A 26,309-nucleotide genomic window follows, 5' to 3' on the forward strand; every position below is an offset into this window, starting at 1 on the left:
ATGGAAAGAAGAGCCTCCACCTGATCACCATACAGCAAGCCCACTCCTTCCCACCCTTATACATAAGGTTTCTGGTGGGGTTTTATGACCTCATTCTTAAGTATGAATGGAGAGTCAAAGGTTTGCAGACCTTTGATGGAAGCCTTCAACATGGTGAAATTTTAGAATACTAGAGAACTAAGGAGCATAATCATGACATTTCAGAATATTAGAAATAAAGAGATTATTCTTTAAGTTTCTAGAAAGAAAAACTCCAGGTCACAAAGAAATGGGAATCAGGATGGCATTGGAATTCTCAATAGAAACACTGGATATTAGAAGATAAAAGAGCAATTTTTATCAACTTTTGAATGAAAAATTTCAACTTAGAATCCTACCCTTGGTCAAACTTTCCATCAAAAGTAAGGGTTGAGGGGCGCCTGGGTGGCTCAGTCATTAAGCGTCTGCCTTCGGCTCAGGTCATGATCCCAGGGTCCTGGGATCGAGCCCCACATCGGGCTCCCTGCTCGGCGGGAAGCCTGCTTCTCCCTCTCCCACTCCCCCTGCTTGTGTTCCCTCTCTCTCTGTGTCTCTCTGTCAAATAAATAAATAAAATCTTAAAAAAAAAAAAAAGTAAGGGTTGAATAAAGCCATTTCAAGTTTTGCCTTCTGTACCCTTTCTTGGGTTTTTACTGGAACATGTGCCAGGAAAAACGAAGCAGTAAACCAAGAAAGAAGGCACAGGACAAAGCAATGGAGTTTTTGCTCTGGAGATGAAGGAATGTTCCAGATGACAACTGGGCAGCAGGTCCTGAGAGAAATTCATCTCCTTTGGAACAGGAGGACAGTGGACTTTTGGAGGGATGTTTCAGGCGGGAGGGGGAGGATGGAATTATTTGATCACTTGGAAAATAAATTTGATAGTCATTTGATAGGTATGTTGTAGAAAGAATATAAGGATGGGGGCATAACAAACTAAGTAAACAGATTGAAAGGTTTTATAAGAAAGAAAACAACCACAGTACACTAGTTGGCTTTGTTGTCACTGGTATTTGCAGTCACCAGCTACTCACTACCCCTAAACTGGAAAAGAGCTATGTTGGAAGAATGGTGGAAGGGAAAACTGTATGAGGTCTGAAAAGAGCTAAATCCTTATCTAAAGGCAAAAGGTGGTCAAAGCACAACAATTAAATTGATAAATCAAAAGATAGCAGTATAAATTATTTAGAAATGGGAAGGTCAGGGCGCCTGGCTGGCTCAGTCTGAAGTCTCGAACTCTGGGTCGTGAGTTCAAGCCCCACCATGGGTGTAGAGATTACTTAAAAATAAAATCTTTATACGAAGAAGAAGAAGAAGAAGAAGAAGAAGAAGCAGAAGAAGAAGAAGAAGAAAAGAAGAGAAGAAGAAGAAATGGGGAGGTCAATGACAGAAGAGATGGCTAAAAGTGGAATGTGGATGCCTCTAGAAAGGAGATTAAGAAGGTAGAGAAAAGGTGGGTATTGTATTGTCTTAAAATATATTATCTTTAAAAAGTGTGTGCTTATACTGTGCTTTATAAAATTTTTAAATTCACTTGGGGAGCATAAAACATGGAACAACCAAACCTTGTCTCATAATGTAATTTTCAGGAAATATCTGATCCATAAAGATTGAAATAGAAGTTGGGTATCATCTCTGGCAATGTAGTATTAACTTGAAATAAAATATGGTATAACTCCCATGCCCTCCTTATTTCTATGATTCATATGTATGGACTACATTCCTGTCAGAACTTTCACCAATATTCTTGAGGAACAAGTGGTTATAAATTAAACCTTTGGTAATTTGTGTGGTTCCCAACCAGGAGACCCAGAAGCACAAATAAGTCAGTTTCATCCTGAATTGTTTCCATAGCAACCATATTAAGCTGGAAGGATAAAGCACCTTTGTAGTGGCTGCTTCTATTGAATTACAATGTAAATGTTGATGCCTGCCTGGAAACGTCAAATGACAACAGGTTAACAGAAGGGATTCAGTGGTTGTTTGCAGCTCTGGAATCCCAGGCTAGAGTTGAGATAGAAGAGACAGGCCTGGGCCATCTTAGCGTCTATTCACCCCAAATCTTCTCATCCCATCAAAACCGCCCCACTCTCCATCTGCCCAGCTCATGAAAGGATGCTCATCTCTGTGAAAATCTGTAATCTACCTGATACCTTACACATGAGGACACGAAAAGTGTTTGTTCTGGATAAGAATGTTAAAAATGCAATTACACAACAGACTCGGCAATCTTTGTGTTTTCCCCCCTCTGAGCACAAAGTAAACTTCAGTCCCTCACTCTTCTGACAATGTCAAAAGTCCTCTTAAAGTGCGTATTCAAAGCCTTGCGGTCATGCTGCGCATTTGATTCCGGTTGGCTTGGGGTACCTGAGTTCAGCTCTCCATAGGCCTTCCGTTTGACCCACAATCCCTAGTGGTTCCAAGTGTTGCTTTTTTCCCCTGCCCCCCCACCCCCACCCCCGGCCGGCCTCCAGGAAGAACGAAAGCGTGGCGTGAAGTCTACTCCTAGCCCTGACCCTCAGCTCCCACGGGCAGCCGCAGAGCTGCAAGCGTGCCGCCGCTCCACTCAGGTAAACTACGGAGTGAGTTACCTGCACTTGGAGAAGGGCCTTACCTGAGCGCGCCTCTGCCAATGGCAGCTCACCTGAGGGAGCTTCGCAGCCAATCACCGTGCAGCTCGTCCCTCGGGCTTGTATCCTTTAGTGAAAGAATTCAGCTCCTTGCGAGAAAGTTACCTGTGGCCGCCCAAGTCCTCCACTTTCTGCTCTGTGGCTGCCCATTGCCACGATCCCGGAGGACTCCGTGCCGCCCCGCCGCCTCCGAGCTCGGGCCCCATGTGAGGGGCCCCCCCTTATCCCACCTTTCCGGCTAGGTGAGGGCGCGAGCGGGCGAGCGAGCGAGAGTGGTGAGGGGGGACGGAAAAGCAGAATTACCTGTAGCTCTTGTTCTGCCATCTCGGGCGCTCTCACACACCTTCACCTGCACAGACTTGAAAGTCCAGTTTCACCAGAGGCTGAGGCTCCAGGAAAAGGGGAGCGAGTTCATTGGATCAAACATGTCACAAGAGTCGGACAAGTAAGTGGATCACACGCGCCGGCTGCTGCTACTACCGCTTTGGGCTGATGGCAACTGGTTTGTTATGTTTTTGTTTTTGTTTTTTTTAAGTTGCTATTGTTGGTGTTTTTTTTTTTTTTTTTTCTTTCTTTTTTCTTTTTCTTTTTGGTGTATCCAGACTTTTCCAGATTATGTTTCTACCCTGGTTAAGGGGAGAAACCCTACAAGAATGTGAATGTTTAATACCCCCTTTGGGCCTTGATAGTAAAGTAGGTTTTCCTCTCTCCTTCCTCCCTTGCGAATGAGCTCAGCTCCGGTCTCCCCGGGCGAGGACTTGCATATTGACAGAGGTTTTGGTAGGTGAGGGCGGGAGGCCTGTTATTCTCCCTCTCTTTAGTTGCTCCCACCGCTTCAGGCTTCTAAGGCCATTTGGAAACTCATCTGAGTTCCTTCGATTTGTGCAAAGGGCCTGCGAGAAGAGCGGGTCTTGGCTGCTTTTGTGTGAGCGCAACAAAGAGCCTTTATACTGGAGCAGAAACGGCCATCTTCCCGTACTGGGGCAGAAGAGTGCGTGTGTGCGCGCCCGCGTGTGCGCCCCTGTCGCGAGGCGAGGCGAGGCGCCGGGCGGCCGGGGTCGCGGGGGTCGCACCCCCGCCCCCTCCCTCCCCTCCCCGTCCCCCCACCCGCCCGCATTGTTTGTTCGCCCTCCTCAGGTGCGGGAGCACAGGGCCCTACGGAAGTGAGGGGAATTGATTTGAGGCCCCGAGTTTGCACCTCCGTGGGGCGCGAAAAGGCCCCTGCCACTTATCGAGTCACCCACGTCCGGACGACGTGTGCGCCCCTGCGAGCCCTCGGCCCTCCGCGGCCCGGCCGGCGCAGGCGCTCCCTGCCGGCGGCCGCCACCTCGGGCGTGGCTGGCGGGGCAGCGTGGGTCGCGCCGGGCCTTCTCGGGTGACTGGGATGCCAAGGCGGAGGGCCCGGGCGGCAGCGTCCGGCTTCCCGCGCCTCGAAGGCAGTGCGGGCAAGCACGTCCTTTCCGTCCGGGACGGGAACTCTGGACTCGCCCGGGATCGGCGGCCTGCGCGGCCCGACTCGCGGGTCTCCGGGCCCCGGTCCGGTCGCGTCCCGGCGGCCTCCTGCAGGCCTGGCCCCCGCCTTGGGGACGGCTTTGTGCTAGCAGGGGGAGGTGGGGCCGAGGGCGGGAGCGGGAGGGAGCCGGAGGTGGGTCCCGCGGCCTTTCTCGGGATTAAGTGGCGACACTCCCTTCCCCCTCTCGGGCGCGTTCCGGGCTGGGAACTGGCCGAGTCCTCTTGGAAGTGCGTATGGGCCACCTTTTTGCTTTTCTTGGTAACTTTACTCTGGTGTTGTGGCTACCCCAAGGAGACCTTCCTGAGGGTGACTCCGCCAGGGCAAGGACTGGGCGCCTGGAGGCCGCCGGTGCCTCTCGTAAGTGGCCCGGGACCAGTCCCAAATTGACCGACCCTGAGCGGGCAACGGGAATGCCCTGCGGACCTGTCCAGGGGTGGAGGGGTGGACCATCTTCAAAGTTAAGCCGCTGGTAGAGTAGGCGTATCCAACGACACAGGCTGTCACACTTCAACCACAACAACAACCCCCCCAAACCACTACCAGATATGAGTACAGTTTTACCCACCAACGAAAAGCTAACTGCTTGGTACACACCGGAGCGGGAAGAACTGGTGTTAAAAACGCTGGAAGAGGGTAGAAGTAGGGATAGGAAGGTGTGTGATTGTAGGAGGATACCCCTACCATCACCCCCACATTCCCTGTAGCCTTGTGGAAATCACTACTCGAGCTTGAAAACTTAAGTAGCCAAAAGCCGGAGGTGACAGCAAGATTTTTGGATTGTTTTGATCTTCGTGTCAAAAATGGTTGCAAACCTAGTGAATATCGAATAAAACTTCTTGCAATTCCTTAATTAAATCGCACGATTGACATTTGGTTGCACTGCTTAGTTTTGTAATCCAGCGTGACTCAAATGAATTCGGAATGAAAACGGGTCGATTTTTATTTTAACCTGTTATACCTAGCACCAACAGACAATTTATTTAGTATTGAAAGTAAGTTCTGCGTTAACAATCTGGTTTACCACGATGCATTACTTAATTTTTATGGGTAATAACTATTTGGGATTCCAAATCCTTACATTTAATGAAGGTAGCTTTTATCTAGTCACGCTTTCCAAGACTTAATTTTGTATCCTGGGAAAAGTAATGCCAATAAGAATACCCATAAAAGACTGTTGGACCCCACTTGCCTCTCTCTGCCTGGACTATTGAGAAATGCTTGAAATTAAATGATATTTGGATTATTTTTGGGAATTCTAGTTTTGTTTTCTTAATGTTAATACTCTAATGGAGGACCAGAGGGTGGGTCTGGGTTTCACCCGCCTGAAGCTTATGCAACTGTGGGTGTTAGGTGGGGTGGTGGTGTGGGCTCTTAGAAAAAGAGCAGGAGAGCAAGCAAAGAGTCCTGAAGCTTGAGCTTTATCAGCTTCATGGTAAATCCACCTAGAGGGCCTGTCTGTTTTCGAGAAGTAACCTAAAAGAATACACACAGGATATTTTTCCATAAACCCATCAAAGTGTAGGTAATCTTTTGGCTAGCATAGGACGATAATTCCAGGTAGCAAGTCTGGACTGAAGTAGCATCATCTTTTTTATGGTTATGGACTTTTCAGATTGAAACGTTCTGCTTTTTATGTTCTGTAATGTTGATGCTATCACTAATTAAAGCAAAGTATTTTTAGGACAGCCTGTCTTTGTACATATTTGAAGATTCTCTGTTCCGCCTTAAATTTTATTGAAGATTTATGATGCTGGTCAACAAGCTTGTGTATTCTAGCAAGGCAGTGATAGATTTAGAAACTTTTTTTTTATTGCCAAAATATATAAAATATATTCAGGGAGAATATAATATTACATATATGAATATAATTTTATTTGATACCCACAGGTATTTTTCATTACACAAATGTTTTCTGATTATGAACTATTTGCAACACATTCAGATAGGCATTATGAGAAAGTAAAAAGATGTATAAGGTGAGCCACGTCCTCAAAGGGCTCACACTGTCATGGAAGGTGAGACATGAACAGACATAATTTTAATTAAGCCAATACCTGGTAAGTGCCTAAAAGTCACAAAGTAAATACAATAATGTATTCATCAGATCCTGATATCGCAGTCCTCCTCGCTATTCACCCCACTTTTGCCTAGGATAATTTCTTCTGGTCATCTTATGTGTTTTAAGGAGTCTGTCCATTATTCTAGAAAGGAAACAGAAAATGCTCAAAGTTATAGCTATTTTGAATGGTATAAACTTTCAGGTAATGGGATAAAACATTCTAATTAGACTTTCTACTGTTTAGTTTTATACATGCATGTTTGTTTCCATTTGGCTATATAAAATATATTTTAAAATCACAAATATTAAGAAGTAATCATATCTTCCTCACACCACTAAAAATATCTATTCATTTATTCAACAAATAAATCTTGAGTGCCACTGTATACCAGGCATTGATCCTGGCATTGAAATTCAGTAGTGAGGGGTGCCTGGGTGGCTCAGTTGGTTAAGCCTCTGCCTTTGGCTCGGGTCATGATCCCAGAGTCCTGCGATCCAGTCCCGCGTTGGGCTTCCCACTTAGCAGGGAGTTTCCTTCTCCCTCTGCCCCTCACTCTGCTCGTGCTCTCTCTCTTTCACTCCCTCTCTCTCAAATAAATAAATAAAATCTTAAAAAAAAACCCCGAACTTAGTGGCTTAAAACAATTTATTAAAAAAAAAAAAAAAGAAAGAAATTCACTAGTGAATAGAACAGAGTCCTTGCCCTCAGAATGGTTACATTCTAGTAGGAGGAAAAACAGACAGTAAATCAGTCAAGAAGAATACATAACAAATTAGAGGGTGATAAGTGATATGAAGGAAAGAAAAGCAGGCTAAAGAGATTAAGAATAATGGGAGCTATTGTATGTAAGATGGTCAGGGATGGCCTCTCTAATGAGATGACCTTTGAGCAGAGACCTGAAAGAAGTGAAAGATCAAGCACTGAAGATACCTGGGACAAGAGTATAGGCAGATGGAAGAGCAAGTGCAAAGGCCCTGAGGTGGGAGAGTGCTTGGCATATTCAGAGAGGAGCCTGTAAAGCAGGGACGTAATTAAGTAAACTAATGAAATCTATTCTCTCCTTAATAGTCCAGATATTTGTATATTCAAAAACAGAAAAATCATACTTATAAATGATCCTGGCAATGGAGAGGTAAGTAAATAATAAGCTAATAGCATCAGTCTTATCTCTTTCCTGAAGTATCACCAGTTTAATGGTTAAGGGCTCGTGTTCTTTTCCCTACAATGGATTAAATTCTGCACGCTCCTTAATTTAGAGATGAATAAGTACACACATCCTAAAAGACTGCTGGGAATTAGAACTGAAGAAGAGGGACCAAGTACAGGTGGTGTTTGCTCTGTCACTCTGCGTTAATGAAACCTACCACCTTTTAGCCACTATCTCAATCCTTTGATGTTAACCTCCTGCAAAATAAAGCTTGCCTTTCCTGCCTTCTTCCTCTTGCCGTCTCTCAGTTTCTGCAAACTTGCATCCTTCACAAAACACAGACTTATCCACTGTGTTTGGAAGTGAAACACCACAGTATGCTTTGGTTAGCTTGGTATCTTCAATGAAGTAAAGTAATATACAGGCAAAGTTAACCTACGTGAAAAATAAGAAAATGCTAGACAACAAGATGAAAATTTGGATTGACTTTAAAAAAAGCTGAATTACGTATGTGCCTAATAAATACACTGCTGTGTTTATGTACATTGTGCTTAATAGAAATCTCCAAGAAATCCTTTTTAAAAAAATTTTTTTAAAGATTTTTATTTATTTGACAGAGAGAGACATGGCAGGCGAGAGAGGGAACACAAGCAGGGAGAGTGGGGGAGGGAGAAGCAGGCTTCCTGCAAAGCACGGAGCCCCAATGCGGGGCTCGATCCCAGGACCCTGGAATCATGACCTGAGCCAAAGGCACATGCTTAACGACTGAGCCACCCAGGCGCCCCTCCAAGAAATCCTTTAAATCATTGCTTCCCAAACTCTTTTGATTACAAAAATACCACCTGATGCATTTGGTTAAACTACAGATTCCTGGGTCTCACCCCAGACCTGTGAAATCAGAGGGGCTACAGCATCTGAATTTAAAAATTGTCCCAGCTGCATTTTAATGTACATTTTATGATAGGGTTAGTTAGTGAGATCATGCTTTAAGTGAGTACTTGATGTGACTTTACATAATAAATTCAGTTTATATACTGACTTCTCAGGTGTTTATCCAGCGTGTCAGTGAAATGAAACCTGGGGGCTTTATTTTACATTCTTTGTGCTATCCTATTTAAGCAGCTTCTGATATAATTTTAACTTGGCTTTAGAATTCTTTGGCCTCCTGTCAATTTTGTTTGCTTTCATTGTTTTGATGAACTGCCCCTTCTGGAAGAATGGGGTCCTTTTGACAGGTCATATATTTCCAGAGCTGCTAAAGACCTCATTTGGAGTGATGTCACCCATGTGGGCCTCTGCTGGGCCTGTAGCTAAGCTCAGTAAGCAAGCTCAGATTTTAGGCTGGAGCCCACTCACTAGGGAACTAGGTTAGAGTTAGAAGGTCAGCCTTGACCTTCTATAGTTTCACATTAGAACCTAAAACCAGTGTTCATTTTTCTAGGGACAGTCATTTCACTGAATTTAGAATCTATTTTGTAGCACAAAGTCAAAGATAACAAGTTCCAATCTGATGTTGGTCCCTGGTGAAATGATTTAATGGGATGATGGTTGTAGTTTCATTTCTAGGGCTAATGGTAACTTTAAGTATTACCCTGATAAGGTGGTACTAGACCTTCTGTTGTCCTGTGATTAGGTCCTGTTTTAAACTGACTGCCAGGATCAGGCCACCCAAATGGGCCCAGTGCCATCTGATTTAAGGAGGATTAAGAGTTGGTGCTGGAGCAGTTGATGAGGAGCTATATCTAGCAATTTCTATTAGACTCTGCAAAGTCAAAAGGAGAATTTAAACAAGTGTTCAGGTAAGTCAAACATACATAGGCACATTTAAACAATACCCAATAACACAAGAGGTATTTATTTAAAATCTATAGATAAATAAGATTATTATTTTGATGTTAGGTTTTTAAATCTATTTTTTTTAAAAAAGGTTTAGGTAATTCAAGCAAGTGCTTTGGTTTCTCTTTGTGACTTGGATATAACTAGGTACACATTTCTGGTTAAAAAGTGAAAAATTGGGATAAAGAATATTTTCCCCCTTCCTCCTTCCTTTCTTCCTTGGTCTGTCTCCTGATGCTGCTTTCTTGGTTTTTTTTTTCCCTCTCATATTACTTGGTGGAAATTGACACATGCACATCTTTTATGCATTGAGATAAATGTGAATCTGATTTTAGATGTTACTTTAGTCAGTGAACTTTGCTGCATTCTCTTAGCATTTACATTGAGCATCAGCACCCCATCCTTGCGACCTGAGCCAAGAGTTAAGATGGCAGAGATGATGTTGCCTTATCTAATTGAAGTCAACTGAGTTTAACCTTGGAAAATGTTTACTTTTGAGTTATTCTTAGTATAAGAAAAGCCTAATCCTAAATTAGAGTCCTCACTCATGATGCCTCGCCTCATATCAGGGTGTGGACCTTCTCTTCCTTTTCAAAAGGTATTCAGGGATTGCTGCTCAATTACAACAACTAAGTGTAAACCGAAATTGAGTAGTGATTGGTTTGGCAAACCTGTCCAGGAAAAATTCCTTAGCGAGCAGCAACAGGTTGAATAGGAATTTTTGCTTTGGCCCAGGAGGACTAGTGGTTGCTTAGTAACAACAACATGTACTTGGGAGTCCCTCAGACAGCTTCACAGGTCTTGGGAAGGCCCCCAAAGTTCAAATTCACCTTTCTCTCCCTCTGCCCTGCGTATTTCCATCCTTTAGAGAGGTCCCAGCTCCTCGGTTCAAATCCATCCATCCATCCATCCATCCATCCATCTATTCAATACTAGGAAATTACATTTTATTCTGTAAGTCTTTTAATGGTAAATGGTAAAAAGGACTGTACTATAATGGATTAAATGGGATAGAAATAAGAAAGTATCTCTTTGAGGATCTACCTCCCAACCCCCACCCTACCCCCACTCATTTTTAGTGGGAAGAGGATTTAAAAGTGTTTAACTTGTTGTGTTTTGGTGACTACCAGGATTACAGTAACATTATTTCTAAAAACAGCACATTTTGAACTGCTATATACCATACAAATACACCTTTTTAGAGTTCTTTGGAGAATATTAGAAAAGCTGGTACATTTCAGGGGATTTCAATGTACATTTCAACAATAAGTCGGTCTTGGAGATTGTTCATGCATTTGAATGGGCATTCAGTGGAAAGCAATTGCTGCCTGCAGCGGATGAAGAGCCTTATTTTACTTTGTAATGAACATGGCAATGAACTTTGTGGGGAGCATTTTTAAAGTGATCTGACTTCACATTCACTCCCAAGGAAATGCTTCCTTTACAAGTGTGAATGCAGACACCCTCCAGAGCAGAAAAAGAAAGCAAGATTTGCTTGCTGCTTCTTTCTACTTTGGCGCCTGCCTTTCATCTGAACGCTGGATGTACAAGTATGGCTCCCCCCCCCCCCCCCCCCCGGGGCCACAATCTTGTTTTTTAAGGTCTCTGAATGGAGAAAAGAGAGGAAGAGAAAGAGCAGAAAGAAACTGCTTTAGCCACTGTGCGTTGCCAGCACTTTTCTTAGTAGAGGGAGAGTCTGTCTCTTCCTGACTGAAGTTTAGTGTGTGATGGCATGTGGTTATCTGCCCTCCTGGGGAATTGATACTGACTTTACCTTGAAGCCTAGAATCCTAGAGCTAGGATGAGCGGTAGAGATCACACAGGGCATGCGAGTAACCAAACATTGGATTTGGAGCTAAAAGTTTGGTTTAAAGAGAAAAGTGCCATGCATTCTTTATTCTGTGTTGCATGTTGAGGTTGTAAGTATGGGTTGAAAATCTGACATTTTGATAATTTGAAAAAAAATTTGCTGTCTTTTTTTTGGGAAGGGAGATTGGGAACAGGGGAGGCATTGCTTATTTACTTCTTAAAATAGAAACATGAATGTATGAAACACCTGTTTAAGATTCTGATAGTATTAGTGTGAGTTGGAATGGACTTTCCTTCCCACACTCACTCCAAATCATTGTTTTTAGTTCTCAGTTCAGTGAGCCCCATAAAATAACTGCTTTCTGTACTTCTTGGATCTAACTTTTCAAATAAGCAAGGAACAAAGGTAGCTTTTGCCTCTTTCCTGAATTGCCAGTAAGATAATTAACATAAGATCAGACAATTCTGTTTTCATTATTTTTCATCTGTAAAATGAAGTTGAAATAAATGATCTCTGAGGATAATCACCTGCTGCATCATTCTGTGAGTCTCATCTTCTCCCTCCAGAGGGATCTGGACTAGTGGCAGCTCACAGAAACAGTGATGGATGCTAACAAGATAGGAAAGTACTGGGCACAGTGGGACCTGCTCCCTGCCCCTGCCATGCCACCCTCATCCCTTTACCAAAATAAAAGATGGTCTAAGATGACCAAGAAACAGACTTATGGCAGGTGGGAGGAATTCAGAGGGCCGCATGGAATTCAGAAGGGCAGCTAGGAAGGAAAATCTGGTTTACCTAGAGGACCCCTGCACAGCTTCACTGGGCTGGTAGATAAAGAGTACAAGAAAATCAGATAAAAAAGGGCTGGCAGGTACGCTGAGAACTCTTTCCAGAGACGGGCTAGGGAGTGGGTTCTTCTGCGCAGGTTTGAGGGGTGAGAGTGAGGCAGTATCGGAATGGATGGAACATGGAGTAAAATTTAGAAAGCTGAGAACCTAGAGCAAATGGGATAACTTCTTCTCCAATCTCCCTCCCTCTTGCTCCTCCTCCCCCCTTCTTTCTTCTTCCTTTTTCTTCTCCCCCTCTCCTCCTCTTCCCTACTCCGTTTCCTCCTAATAGAACATAATTCAAGGACACCCATTTCCAGACGATATTACCAAGCCAATAGTTTAATAAATGTTCAGAGAAAGTATTAAATAATACAAGGGTAAGAATAGTATCTGTGGTTTCACTTCAATTACAAGGTAATATATTATCTCACATCAGGCACTTAATGACCATTCATTTAGGTGTGGAATAAAATCTCCTTCTCTGGTATCTTACTGTGTTTTTTATATATAGAATGTAAGGTCTCTGAAGTCAATTTTCTCTGAGGTCAGTATTGGTACCAGGACAAAATGGATAATGGATTGTAGTTTTTGGAAGGTTTTCATGTTGGAGGACTTTTTATAGGTTACATGACCCTTTACGTACATTTATACTTCTGCAGACCATGATTTTTAGCTGCTTTGGAATCTTGATGTCTACTTTGAAAAATATGTGTATCTTATATATTTTTGAAAGCATTTTAATAAAGTGCAGATGCCTCAATAGAAATATGGTCAAAGAACATGAGTAGATAATTCACAAAAGCTATAAAAAGCTGGGTTTGGGGAAAATACATTTCTAGGAGGATTATAAATTATTACAAACTTTCTAGAAGGCCCTTTGGCAAAACCGGCTAAAATGGGCCTACTTGTTGACAACACACCTGAATTCCAGTTTTAGGGATTTGTCTTAAGGAAATAATCAAGAATATTAACTGTAGCATTATTTTTGAAAGTGACACATCAGAAAACTCTTTTTTTTTTTTTTAAAGATTTTATGTATTTGCGAGAGAGAGAGAATGAGAGACAGAGAACATGAGATGGGGGAGGGTCAGAGAGAGAAGCAGACTCCCTGCTGAGCAGGGAGCCCGATGTGGGACTCGATCCCAGGACTCCAGGATCACGACCTGAGCCGAAGGCAGTCGCTTAACCAACTGAGCCACCCAGGCGACCCCAGAAAACTCTTAAGTGCCCAGCTACAAAGGATTGGTTTAGTAAATTGTGCTCAGTAAGATGGTCGGATACTCTGGAAGCATTATAAATCATATTATGGAAAAATATTTAATGGCAGGAGAGAATGTTCATGATGTATTTTACTGGGATGTTTATAGGCATAGAAAATAAAACCTAAATACTACTACTACTATTACTACTACTATATATATTATATATATATATAATAATAATCTCACAGTAGGTTAACAGTGGTTTGCTCTCTGTGTAGAGAAATTATAGGTACTTCTGCTTTGTGCCTTTCCATGTTTTTCTAGTTTGCTTTAGTGAGCTTGTACTGCTTTTGTAATAAAAGAGAAAAATTTAAAGGTTATGCTTTAAAATAGTCATTCTGCCATGGAAACATTTAAAAATAACACATAGGTACTCTAAATAAAATGGAGAAGTCTGCCTGCTTGCTTGTTCCAGGTAGAGTTGATCTGATCCCCCACAGAAGTCCCGCCTCTCTCCTGATCCAGGCATATGCCTCCTTGCACTTCACTGCTGGTGGGCCCCGCCTGTCTTCTGCACTTTGCCTCACTCACCTGTAGATTGGTTGGGTTTATGTCTCAACAACCCTGTATTTTGGGACTTGCCCAATTATCAGATTCCAACTATTTTTCAAAATAGCACAAATGGGTGTAGGAGTTTCCAACCCTCATATAATTTGAAGTGGGGGAATGGCTAAGGAGGAGAGAAACTCCAACTCAGTAGGCCGTATGGGCCGCGTAGTTTCCCTTGGAAGAAAATTCTCTGTAGAGGAGGCGGACTCCACCTGACTGTTCTAGACTCGGTGGTGAGTCTAGTTGTATTTAATCTCTAGGAGTAATAGGGAGAGGGCAGAATACGACTTCCTTTAAGAATAAAAAGTAGTTGTAGGCAAGTTTGAGTTTCTATTTTTTTTTTTTAACAAGAGTTTATTTTTTCCATAACGTAGACTTGCATTTTCGCTGGAGGGCCGAGTGTGTGACTCATCTACCTGCTTCTACAAGCTGGTACATAGATCATGCCAGATGCACGCTGGAGTCTGTTAGTTAAGCTGTATGAGATTGCATCACTGGATTTCCTACAGGCTCTTTAATGGAGTCTTTGTAGAAAATGTGAAATTATTTGCTTATCAACATATCCAAGGAGCATCCACAGCAGAGGAACAAAAAGTACACGACAGGAACTTGAGAGAGAAAATGGCCTTACAGAATCACTGAAGTTATGTCAGGGGGAAAAAAAAAACACGGAGTGGGGAGAGGCTTAAAAAAAAAATGGAAATGAACTTTGCAAATAGGAGCAAACCAAAACAATGTTTGGCTGTGGGAATCAACACAAGAGTTTGTGACACAGAAACTCATTGTAGGTATACTTCTTGGTTGTGGATTCAAAAGTGAAATTTGCAATTTCCCCTCTCTCTTTCATGCCTGCCGCCCCCCCCCCACGTTTCTTCTTATTGTGCAGAAATTCATCAGATCTCATATACTGTCCTAAATTTTCAAAAATCATTATTTTCTTTCAATGTTCAACGTCTAAATAAATAAAGGCACATATTCTTACAGGACTTGTGGGGGGATGAACGAAGAGCTTGTCTTTTCATCCTGTATTTATTTTCAGTTTTAGTGAACAACCTAAAAGGTGTGGTTTGTATTCTATTCAGCCACACAAAACCCACAAGTTTGCTTTTTGAATGCCCACACATTTTGGGACACAATTCATTTGATTGCTTCTAGTATCCTGAAATTGAAATAAACTGGGGTAGGGATTGTTTTTCTCTTTCCTCATTTAAAAGACCCATATGCTTTTTTTTTTTTGTCTTCCTGATCCTTCCTAAACAATGAAATACGTGTGTGGTAGATACCTGGGATACATTTAATTACAAGTTGTGAGTTTTTCTACTGCAGCATATCCATGCTTGGCTAGGTGAACAAAATCGAACACTATTCAGAGCTTCAGGACTAACCAGATTTTTTTGTTGTTACTGTTGTACCAAATATTCCTGGAATATGGAGGAAATTGAAAATGTTACGATTCTGAGATTTTTATTGTACTGAACATACGATGGACTATTTTATAAATCACTGTTTTGCACCATTTCTGAATGACCCACTAAACTGCTTCCAAGGCCATCTCCCAGGCTGACTTTCATTGTAATTATTTTATGAGGCACTTTTGCATTTGCATGTGTGTTTTTTTTAAAGAACCATCTCTTGGGAAGACTTATTTCTGATTATGAACATAATAAATGGTCCTGAGGAAAAACTGGAAACTAGAGAAAGGTAGATAGAAGAAAAATCACTCATAATTCCAGGATCCTAACACTATATATTTTCTTACAGTTTCTAATAAATGCCTGCATATGAATGTGGTTATAAAAGAGTATACAAATTATGATCCCTTTATTTTTACATCATTCATGCCATTCTGGGTTTTCCATTTAATGCTGTATTATTAGCATTTTACTAGTCTCAATATTCTTCTACATAACACTTAAAGATGAAATCAATCATCTTCTATTTTTATTTAGGTCATTTTGCTTTTTCATTATTATAAATCATGCTTATACATAAATCTTTGTATTTCTGGTTATTACTTTAAAATAGGTTTCTGGAAGTATAAGAATGAAAAGACATAAATATTTTTAGGTTCTTGATTCATAATTTGAAAATGACTTCTAGAAAGATTGTAAAAATTTTTCTCCCAGCAGTGTGAGTGTCACAACATGTCATCAATAAATGAGAATTATAATTTTTTTTGCCTGTTCAAAAGGCGAAATAAAAGTGTATTTTTGTTGTAACTTTCAGTTTCATAATTCATGAAGTTAAACATTTTCTCAGATGTTTATTGATCATTTATACTTTTTATTGAAGATCTGGCTCTTGCCTTAGCTACTACATATGGTTATGTTGTTGTGTTCTAGATGAGGGGACCTTGGGGCTGAGATCCAGCTATGCTTCCCTCTGGCCCCTGCCCAGGGAAAAGGGCACCTTTCAACATCTGCACGAATGCACCATATGGGTTAGCAGTGCCCTTTTCTTATTTTTCACTCATTTGAAAAAAAGAAAAAGAAAACTGTGATGCTGGTATTTTTATTATTGATTTGTGAGAGCTCTTTACACAGCTATAATTATTAACCCTTTTGTCAAAATTCTGGCTATCATTTCCCCAACTCCTTGTCATTTAATTTCATGGTTCAAAAAATGTTCAGAGCTTTACATTTTTTGATGTCAGATAATATAGCTCTTGTGTGTATGTGAGTACTTTCGTGACTCTCTAATCATGATTTGCAAAACTCATTAAAATTTTTTCCTTTATTTAGCCTTAGTTTTAAGGTTATTTGAAAGACCCTTGGGAAAAAAAGACCCTTGATAAGGTAACTAATTCATACTTAATTGTAAAAACATTAGAATATACAGTTACTTTCAAAACTACCACACAGAGATGTTAACACTACTAACACTTTGACATCTATATTTTTACTGTCTTTGTATGTACATACAAATGTGTACAGAGATGAGATAGATCTTTACATATTGTTTAATAACTTATCTTTTAAATTAATATTGATCATGGATAACTTTCCATGATGATATTTTTAATGACCCCATCGTTCTACATGGAATGGAAAAGTCCAAATTAGCCGGTTCTTTACTGTCATACATTTAGATTTTTTTCTCAGTTTTTTACTATTAAAGTCAATATTTGGATGATTATCCTTAGAGAGAAATCTTCACATACTTCTTAGTTATGTCCTTGAAGAATGTTGCAATGAATAGACATTCCTGATCAAAGACATGCTGTTTTTAAAAATGTTTGGTTCATATTTCCAAATTGCCATCCAGATATTTTCTCCTCATTAACATTCCCACCAACAGTGTATCTGAAGGAGAAGGATTCCTCGTTCCTTTCCCAACAATGCATATTATCCTCTTTATAGTCTTTGCCAATTTGATAGGGTGAAAATGGTAAGTTATTTGGGACTGTATTTCTTTCCATTTACTCAAATTGTGTTTTCTATCTCGGGAGAGCTTTATGTATTGTTTTTAATATATACAGTATTTTGACAATCTTAAAAGCTCTTGTTGGGATTTTGTAGAGAGTTTAGCATCAGTAAAAAGAGTCTGTTAGCAGAAGGCCCAGCCATGGTCTCTTCTCTCAGTACGAGTCATTGGGTCTGAACTGTCCCTAATTCACAGCACCCATTCTTTGCCAACTAAAGCAACGACTCAGGTCCGCACTCAATCTCCCTAATCAAAGACCACAAGTTCAGGGAACTGCATCAAGGGACAAGGAGACTATATCTCCAAGCTGACTGATGATGACCGAGTACAGGATGACTATATTCAAACAACAACAAATAAGTGGTCACCACACACATCTGTTCCACCTTGTGATTTATCGAGTGCCTGCAGGCCAGGCACAGAGCTGGGCACCATGCCAGGTGCCGAGACCACAATGATGAAACAGACTACTAGTGTAAGGTCTGAGAATCTTAAACAATATAATTAGAAAAAAGTAATTTAGAAAAAAAAAATGCACATTTGCCTTCCATTTTGGAGGTAATTAGTTGTGGGAAAGTTGGAGGCCGGAAGGTCCAAAATAAGACAAAATAGTGCAAGTCTTCAAATTTTCTGCTTTATTTTGATTTGAAAAGACCTGTCGCTGTTTTTCATTTCTCAGGTATGGCCAGGCTTTCATCCATTCACATTTTTTTGGGGGGGGGGGTCTATTATTAGCGGTTTAAGAAACACTTTGGTTGTTTATCTACTCACTTTGGTTGTTTATCTACTATTTAGATATGGGCTATTTAGAATGGAATCACTTTTCAAAGATAAATCTCTAGGGCTCTGTAATTAAACTTTATGTTAAAAAACTCCTCTAAAGCTATGGGGTTAAAACGTGTTTGTATTCTCTGTCATATGCATGTTGCTTGAGGCTTTACAGGTAACATCTGTGGAAACTGGCAATTTCTGGAAATTACTTGGTACTTTTCTAAACTGAGGTATAACATTAAAACATCTAGGACAATTAAAAATTTATTTTAAAAGTGTTGGTGGCATTAAAGCCAGCTGCATTAAAATCAGGAACCCATAATCTGGTTTGTTAATTGTGGAGGCTGTTTTCTTCCATCTTCCTCTTATGGTTAACCTTTTGGATATATAACTCTTTTTTTCCCTAAAGACCTAACAGAGGGCATGAAAAGGAAGATTCAGCTTAATTAGTTTGGCTACTCATTAAGGAGGAAAAAAATATTTAATTCCATTTGAAGGTAGAACTCATTATTTTATTTTATTATTTTTTTTATTTTTTATTTTTTTAAAGATTTTATTTATTTATTTGAGAGAGAGAGAATGAGAGAGAGCACGAGAGGGAAGAGGGCAGAGGGAGAAGCAGACCCCCCGCTGAGCAGGGAGCCCAATGCGGGACTCGATCCAGGGACTCCAGGATCATGACCTGAGCCGAAGGCGGTCGCTTAACCAACTGAGCCACCCAGGCGCCCTAGAACTCATTATTTTAAATACATTCTTTGATTATCTAGGATTTCGTGTGATCCATGTTATACTTTCTCCTGTTATTTCAAATTTTCTTGAGGCTTTAAATTTAAGAATTGTTTGATTAGGAAGTCTACCATTTGCAAGGTACAGATAATGGCCTTCCCCCATAAAAATTATAAAGCAGTCTATGCCAGGGAAGGGGAATCTTTAAGTGATTGGTCATATTGCATATTTTTCTCTGTTTTTCCAATCTAACCCTAGAAGTATTTGTCCATGATTTTATGATTTTTTTTCCTAAATATTTTAGTGGCTACAGAGCATTACCTGTGGGTTTGCTGTTATTGACTTAGGTTTAGGTTACATGTGGGTTGTTCCCATAGTTCTTACTGTTATAAAATCATACTTTTATAAAAACCCTTTCAAGATTTTTAGATTGCTTCCTAGAATGAACTTCTATAAGTGGAATTTACTGGATTAAAATATATGAATATTTTTAAAAATTTCATTACACAATAACTGTACATTTAGGGAGAAAAAAAGACAAATACTCCTTCTATAGTTCTTTCTCTCCTACCATTTTCAACAGAATTTTGACGGTTTGTTGTACAGAATTCTAAATGTGTTTCTAGGTATTATATCACATATGAATGTGTGTGTATTTGAGAGTTTTAAAAATATTCATTTTTTTCTACATAAACGATTTTACACATGTTGTTACATGAGTTTTGATTATTTCATGTCAATCCAGAACACTTTTTTTTTTTTTTAATGCACAGTATTCCACAGTATGAATATGTGCGTGGCTAAAGGATGAATTCATGGAGGTGGAGCAAAGGCTATGCATATTGAAATCTTAGGTTGTTGCCCCAAATTGCTACTTTAATTTATATTCTAATCAATAATGTTTAAATATAACCATTTCTGCCTACCCTCAAGTAATGGGTCTTATTAGTCTTCAAAATTTTTGCTAACATGAAAAATTGCAACTCTTCCCTTACTTTACATTTCTTTACTTCTACTTATTTTTAAAGATTTTATTTATTTATTTGAGAGAGAGCACAAGTGAGAGGAGGGGCAGAAGGAGAGGGAGAAGCAGGCTCCCCGCAGAGCAGGGAGCTCAATGCGGGGCCCGATCCCAGGACCAGGAGATCATGACCTGAGCTGAAGGCAGACACTTAACCGACTGAGCCACCCGGGCATGCCTCATATATTTAAAAGCCATTTATATTTTTTCCCCTGGGGGACTGTTAATGCTCTTTGCCTGGTACTCTATTTTGTTGTTGGCCTTTTTTAAAAATGGCTTTGTTGAGGTATAATTGATACACAAAGAATTGCATGTATTTAATGTAACATTTGTACATATCTTAATGTACAATTCAGTGAGTTTAGACATATGTAAACACCTGTAATACTGTCACCATCATCAAGACAATAGACATATGCAACACCTCCCAGAGGCTTTGGTGTCCCTGTGTGTATGTATGTTAAGAACACAACATCAGATGTACCTTCTTAACAAATGTTGAAGTGCATAATACCATATTGTTAACTACCGGGACTATGTTGTATAGCAGATCTCTAGAATTTATTCATCTAGTATAACTGAAACTTTAAACCAGTTGTATAACAACTCCCCATTTCCCCCTCTCCCCAGCTGCTGGCACCAATATCGTATTCTCTCTTTCTGCGAGCTTGGCTACTTGAGACCCTTCGTGTAAGTGAAATCATAGAGTATTTGTCTTCCGGCTTATTTTGCTTGGTGTAATGTCCTCCAGGTTTATTCATGTTGTTGAAAATGGTAGAATTTCCATTTTTTTTTAAAGGTGAAATAATATTCCCTTGTATGTATACACCACGTTTTTCTTTATCCGTTCCTCTGTTAATGGACACTTGGTTGTTTGCATATCTTGGCTATTGTGAATAGTGACATGACGAACAGTGAAGTGAAGATACCTCTTCGAGATCCTGATGTCAGTTCTTTTTGATAATATACCCAGAAGTGAGATTACTGGATCACATAGTGCTCTTGGTCTTTTCCTGGTGAATTGTAAAAGCTATGTATGTACCCAGAGATTAGCCTGTTGTCTACCAGTTTGTTATGTGTCTTTTGACTATGTTGCATTTTTGGCTTTGCAGAGATTTTTAATTTTTAGGTAGCTGAATTCATCTTTTTGCTTTTCTTTTCTTTTTTAAAAAGATTTTATTTATTTATTTGACAGAGAGAGAGCACAAGCAGGGGTAGTGGCAGAGAGAGAGGGAGAAGCAGGCTCCCCCGCTGAGCAAGGAGCCCAATGCGGGCCTGGATCCCAGGACCCTGGGATCATGACCTGAGCCAAAGGCAGATGATTAACTGACTGCGCCACCCAGGCGTCCCTCATCTGTTTTGTTAAATGGCTACTTCTAGGTTTTATGCCTTGCTTAGGAAGGCTTTCTCTGTTCTAAGTTCCAAACAAACAACCCTTCCCCTCCCCCAACACTAGTTTTTTTCCAAATTTTATTCTGCCATTCTATGACTTACGATTTCACATTTCCATTGAAAACTTTGATCCATCGGAATTTACTTGATGAAGAAATGAAGTAGGATTCTTACCTGATTGCGTTTCTAGGTGGCCACCCTGTTGTATCAATACCACTTATTGAGTAACACATACTTTCCCCCCCTTAATTTAAAATCCAGCTTTTATCACATATTAAATATCTATGTGTCTTGGGACTGTTTAACTCTTTATTCTGTTCCACTGACTGAACCATTTATGCTTCAGAAGCAACTATGTACCTATTCATTCATCTCTATAAAATATTTTCATATCTGAAAGCGCTGTGCCATCTCATTCTTTTTCTTCTTTTTTTTTTTTTAAGATTTTATTTATTTATTTGACAGAGAGAATGAGCACAAGCAGGGGGAGCGGCAGGCAGAGGAAGAGAGAAGCAGGCTCCCCCAGGAGCAAGGAGCCTGATGTGGGGCTCGATCCCAGGACCCTGGGGGGATCATGACCTGAGCCAAAGGCAGACTCTCAACTGGCTGAGCCACCCAGGCACCCCTCATTATTCTTCTTTTAACATATCTTTCTGGTTATTTTCCCTTCTTTTTCCTTTCATTTTCAATATAAACTTCAGAATCAGCTTCTGCAGTTCTCAAGAAATCCTGATCTGGGAGTGGGAAAGAAGGAAGGGAATACATTAAAATTTAAGGATAACTTTGGTATAGAGTTGGTATTTTATTAATTATATGAGTTATTTTTTATTAATTTTGTATCCTTTATTAATTTTAAATAATTTTATTGTTAATGTTATAGCTTCCTATTTAAGGACAAAGTATGTCTTGCTTCATTTATTTAAATCTTTGATGTTTCTCATCAAAGATTTGCACCTTTATTGTTAAGTTTATTTAAAAAATTTAAGTTTTCTCGGGCGCCTGGGTGGCTCAGTTGGTTAAGCGACTGCCTTCGGCTCAGGTTATGATCCTGGAGTCCCAGGATCGAGTCCCACATCGGGCTCCCTGCTCGGCAGGGAGTCTGCTTCTCCCTCAGACCCTCCCCCCTCTCATGTGCTCTCTTTCTCATTCTCTCTCTCAAATAAATAAATAAGATCTTTAAAAAAAAAAAAAAAATTTAAGTTTTCTCAAGAGTATGTTATCTTTTTGGTACCATATTAAGTGGAATATTTTCTTCCTTTACATGTTTTAGCTGGTTATTTTTATATAGGAAAGATGCTGACTTTTAAATGTTAGTTTGTATCCAGCCACCTTATTTTATTGCCTTTTGCTTGTAATGGTTGTTCCCCTGATGCTCTTGGATCCCAGTCATGAAGTCATAGTGTGTGCAAATGATGTTTATTGATCTCTCCCAATTTGTATACTTTTTATTTTACTCTCATTTCTAAGTGTATCAATCTATCACGATAGAACAATGTTAGCTAATACTAATAGGTGTGTGAGAGTGGACATCCTTGTCTAATATCTTTAGGGTTTCAGCATTAAATATGATATAGTTTTTGAAAGCTCTTGGTTTTATGTGATCTTGTACCTGACTACCCATCTGAACTCCTCTATTCTAATACCTGTCTATCCATTCATCTCCCTTTCCTCTCTCTCTGAGTCTTAGATTGTCCATTAAGTAATTATGTTGTCTGCAAATAATGATTTTTTTCCTCCTTTTCAGTATTTCAGATTTCTTAAATCTTAAATCTTTCTCTTTTATTACATTGCTCAGGATATCAAGTATGATGTTGAAAAGTAGGTAGCAGAGGACATTCTGTAAAGGAAGTGGTTTTAATGTCTCACTTTTCACTATGATGGTACTGTAGGTTTCTTGGCTCTCAAAAATGATTTCGTATTACGTTATTCTCTTGCTATAATGATATCCATTAATACATTTCCTAGTTGTTTTTGGAGCAGTCTTTGTGTGGTCATGACGTAAAAACATACTGACAGATTCAGTGCATCAATATTATTTTGAGGATTTTATAGCTATATTCACCCCAGTCCCACTGCTTACTGGAATTATGACCTTTGTGACCTTGGGTAAGTCCCTTAGTCACTCTGTGCCTCAGTTTCTCCTCCATAAAACAGGAATAATAGTAAGAGATCTTGCCTCCCAGCATTGGGATGAAGTATAAGTCCATGATACATGGTAAACACTCAGTAAATGTCAGCTGTCCTTATCATCGTCATCGTAATTGATCCTGTTCTCTTGTTACCTGTGTGTGTGTGTGTGTGTGTGTGTGTGTAGGTGCATGCAGTCTTTTGTGTTTTGATATACATGTTATGCTAGCTGATTAGAATGAGTTGGGAAACTTTCCATGTCTTACTATGCTCTGCAGTAATTCAAACAATGTTGGAATGATCTATTCCTTGAAGGTTGCCTGTGCCTGGTGAAGGTCCTTGACTAACCTTTTAGTTTCTTGTATGCTTCCTTTGTCTATTCAGGCTTTGTCTACTTGAGGCCAAGTCTTAGCATTTATATTTTCCAGGAAATCATCAGTTTCTGATCTCTTACCGGTGGGATGTCTTCTCATTTCTCACCCTTTTTTTGTTAATCAGATTTTACCTTGCCTATCATTACCTTCACCCCAGCCCTACTCTTAAACACACATTCACACCCATACACAGACACACACAGAGGACAGCTCATCATTGCCTTTATGGATAATTCAACTAGAAAAAAATGGGGCCACAAGAAAAGACTTAGGCAGTGGTTCATGTAGATAGAACTGGAACAAACAGTTGAAAATGAGATTTAGTCTCATTTCAGGTAAAATATACATAAGATTTTGGCTCAGTTTATGTATAAGTTAATTCAGATCCTCCAAGAAGCCATCACTAAGATGAAATTAAATAAGGACTTTATGAAGGGAATGCCTTATCCCACGGTCCTCTGAGGGGGTGTAGGGAGGGCACTGGATAAGGCAGGGAGAGCCCCAGGCCTAGAGGCAAGTCTGACTCTGAATGTGGGAGGGGGGGGAATTAGGTCCACGGAAGTTTCCTCAAAGCCTTAGGAGTCCTCTAGGAGCAGTCTGCACCTGCTTTAGCACCTAGGCTGAGTTTAGTCATTGGCAGGGGGCTGTCCATGGGAGGCCTGGCTTCAGTGGCTGCTGGGCCCTTGTCAGTTCTCTCTAGGGTGCTGGAGGTCTGCAGGGTGCACTTGAGTGACTGTCACAGAGTAAAAGCTTCCTAACAGTGAGAGCTTTCTAGCAGTGGAATGAATCGTTTTATAAGGTAGAGACTTCTTACTAGAGGTGTTTAAGCAGAAGGATGTTGAGTGCAAGGGTGGGGAGTGTTTACATTAGAGTCTCTGTCCTCCTGTCCCCCATCCCCAACCCTTCTTTTTCTCTCTCCTGTTCTTCTTCTCTCCTTCTTCTACTCCCTGCTCTTCCCACCCTCATCCTTCTCATCCTCCTCCTTTCCTCTTTCTTTTCTTTGTCTCTTTCTGTCTCGTCTCTCTGCACACACACACACACACACACACACACACGCACGAACCCACGCGCGGTTGGGGTGTATGTAACCACTCTTCCTACTTCTTAAGCTTTGTTTACAAATAAAAAATTTCTTTTAATATTGAAATTAAACACATCAGCATCCCGCTGCCTTCCCCCTCCACTCAGACTGCCCTTCTCCCCCCTCTCTCTCCCAGGGTCCTGTCTCTTCATTAAGTTCATGAATCCTGCAGCTTACTTGGGTCAAGGTTTCAGTCCTGGTTCACAACAGAGTCAGGAAAATAATACTGTTAAAATGGGGCCAGGGAGCCTCCATCCCTTCTGCCCTTTTTGCTCTTGCTGTCCTTCAGAGTCACTGTTGAAAACTAAGGTGTATTGTTAGTTGGTCATTAAATGTTCAGGTTTTGATGAGAGGCAGTTTAAGGGTTTTCATGTACACCCTTTATCCCCCTGAGGGGCACCTATAGTGCTAGAAGCTGGGATAGGAGAGGTTGCCAACATCAAACAGGAGAACATGCAAATCGCACCCAAGGCATCAGCCTGATGGTCCCCTCTCCTTCTGGTGAGGCTCCCATTAGAAACTGCTGGTGGGGGCGCCTGGGTGGCTCAGCTGGTTAAGCGACTGCCTTCGGCTCAGGTCATGATCTTGGAGTCCCTGGATCGAGTCCCGCATCGGGCTCCCTGCTCAGCAAGGAACCTGCTTCTCCCTCTGACCCTCCCCCCTCTCATGTGCGCTCTCTCTCTCGTTCTCTCTGTCTCAAATAAATAAATAAATAAATCTTTAAAAAAAAAAAAAAAGAAACTGCTGGTGGGGCACCTGGCTGACTCAGTCAGTAGAGCATGTGACTCTTGATCTTGGGGTTTTAAGTTCAAGCCCCACGTTGGGTACAGAGATTACTTAAAAAAATAAAATAAAATATAAAAAGAAACTTCCTTAAAAAAAAAAAGAAACTCCTGGTATCTCTTACCAGCTGCCTGGCATTGTGATCACTTCAGTCTCCCAGGGATGGCTTAATAATTTCAAACCTTAAAATGTTAATGTTAATAGCCAGTGTAGATCGAGTGCTTACTGTGCCACAGGTAGTAGTCTAAGTGTGCTACCTGAATTAACTCAATTGTTTCTCAGATCAGACCTCTGAGAGTTGATGGGAAAATGGGGCACAGAAGGGTTAAGTGATTTGCTCAGTGTGCCAGAGCTAACAGGCAGCAGAGCTGGGATAAGAAGCCCTGTGGTCTGTCACCACTTCTGAATTTAGTCATCATGCTTCCTTGCCTTCGAAATGGAACAGGCTAGGGGTCCTGATCCCTTCCTCAGGAGGTTCCCGGGCCCACTCACCTACTTTATTTCACCAGAAACTTGGTAGTTTAGTGGGTGAAAACTGGCAGTCATGGGCTGCTTCTGGGCTGCAGACATGCTTCATATGATCCACATGGTGTTTTTGTAACATGTATTTTTAATTTTTATCAAAGAAATGTATTTAGTTTAAAATACCTAATAATACTAAAAAGATGTGTGAAAAATAGCAGTTTCCTGAGACCCATTCTCCTCCCTGGATTCTGGTCTCCAGAGGCAACCATACTGAGCTTTCCCTTTGTACTCAGTTCTGTGTGTCTCAATAATAAATACTGCCATTTCTTCATCTATCCATTTTAGGTATTATCTATTGACTTCCAACCAAGCAGATTTTTTTTTTTGCAAGCCAAAATCAAAAACAGTGTTATTAATTCTGGTGTCTCTGAAGCAAAGAAAGGAAGGAAGGAAGGAAAAGAGAGAAAGAGGAAGGAAGGAAGGAAGGAAGG

At 40.7% G+C, this 26,309-nt stretch overlaps 1 protein-coding gene across 3 annotated transcripts in view; it reads left to right on the forward strand.

The window, feature by feature from the left end:
- The first annotated feature begins 2,754 nt into the window (after nucleotides 1–2,754).
- The window catches only part of GRHL2 (grainyhead like transcription factor 2), a 150,909-nt gene continuing 127,354 nt past the window's right edge, over nucleotides 2,755–26,309 (forward strand). For 2 of the 3 annotated variants that reach the window (XM_021688703.2, XM_021688704.2), the window contains exon 1: nucleotides 2,755–3,093. In XM_021688703.2, the coding sequence (XP_021544378.1) occupies nucleotides 3,074–3,093 (20 nt within the window). In that variant the 5' untranslated portion in view covers nucleotides 2,755–3,073. The other variant, XM_021688705.2, reaches the window with a different exon arrangement.

This window comes from Neomonachus schauinslandi, chromosome 4 (genome assembly GCF_002201575.2).
Source record: "Neomonachus schauinslandi chromosome 4, ASM220157v2, whole genome shotgun sequence".
Classification (NCBI taxonomy): Eukaryota; Metazoa; Chordata; class Mammalia; order Carnivora; family Phocidae; genus Neomonachus; species Neomonachus schauinslandi.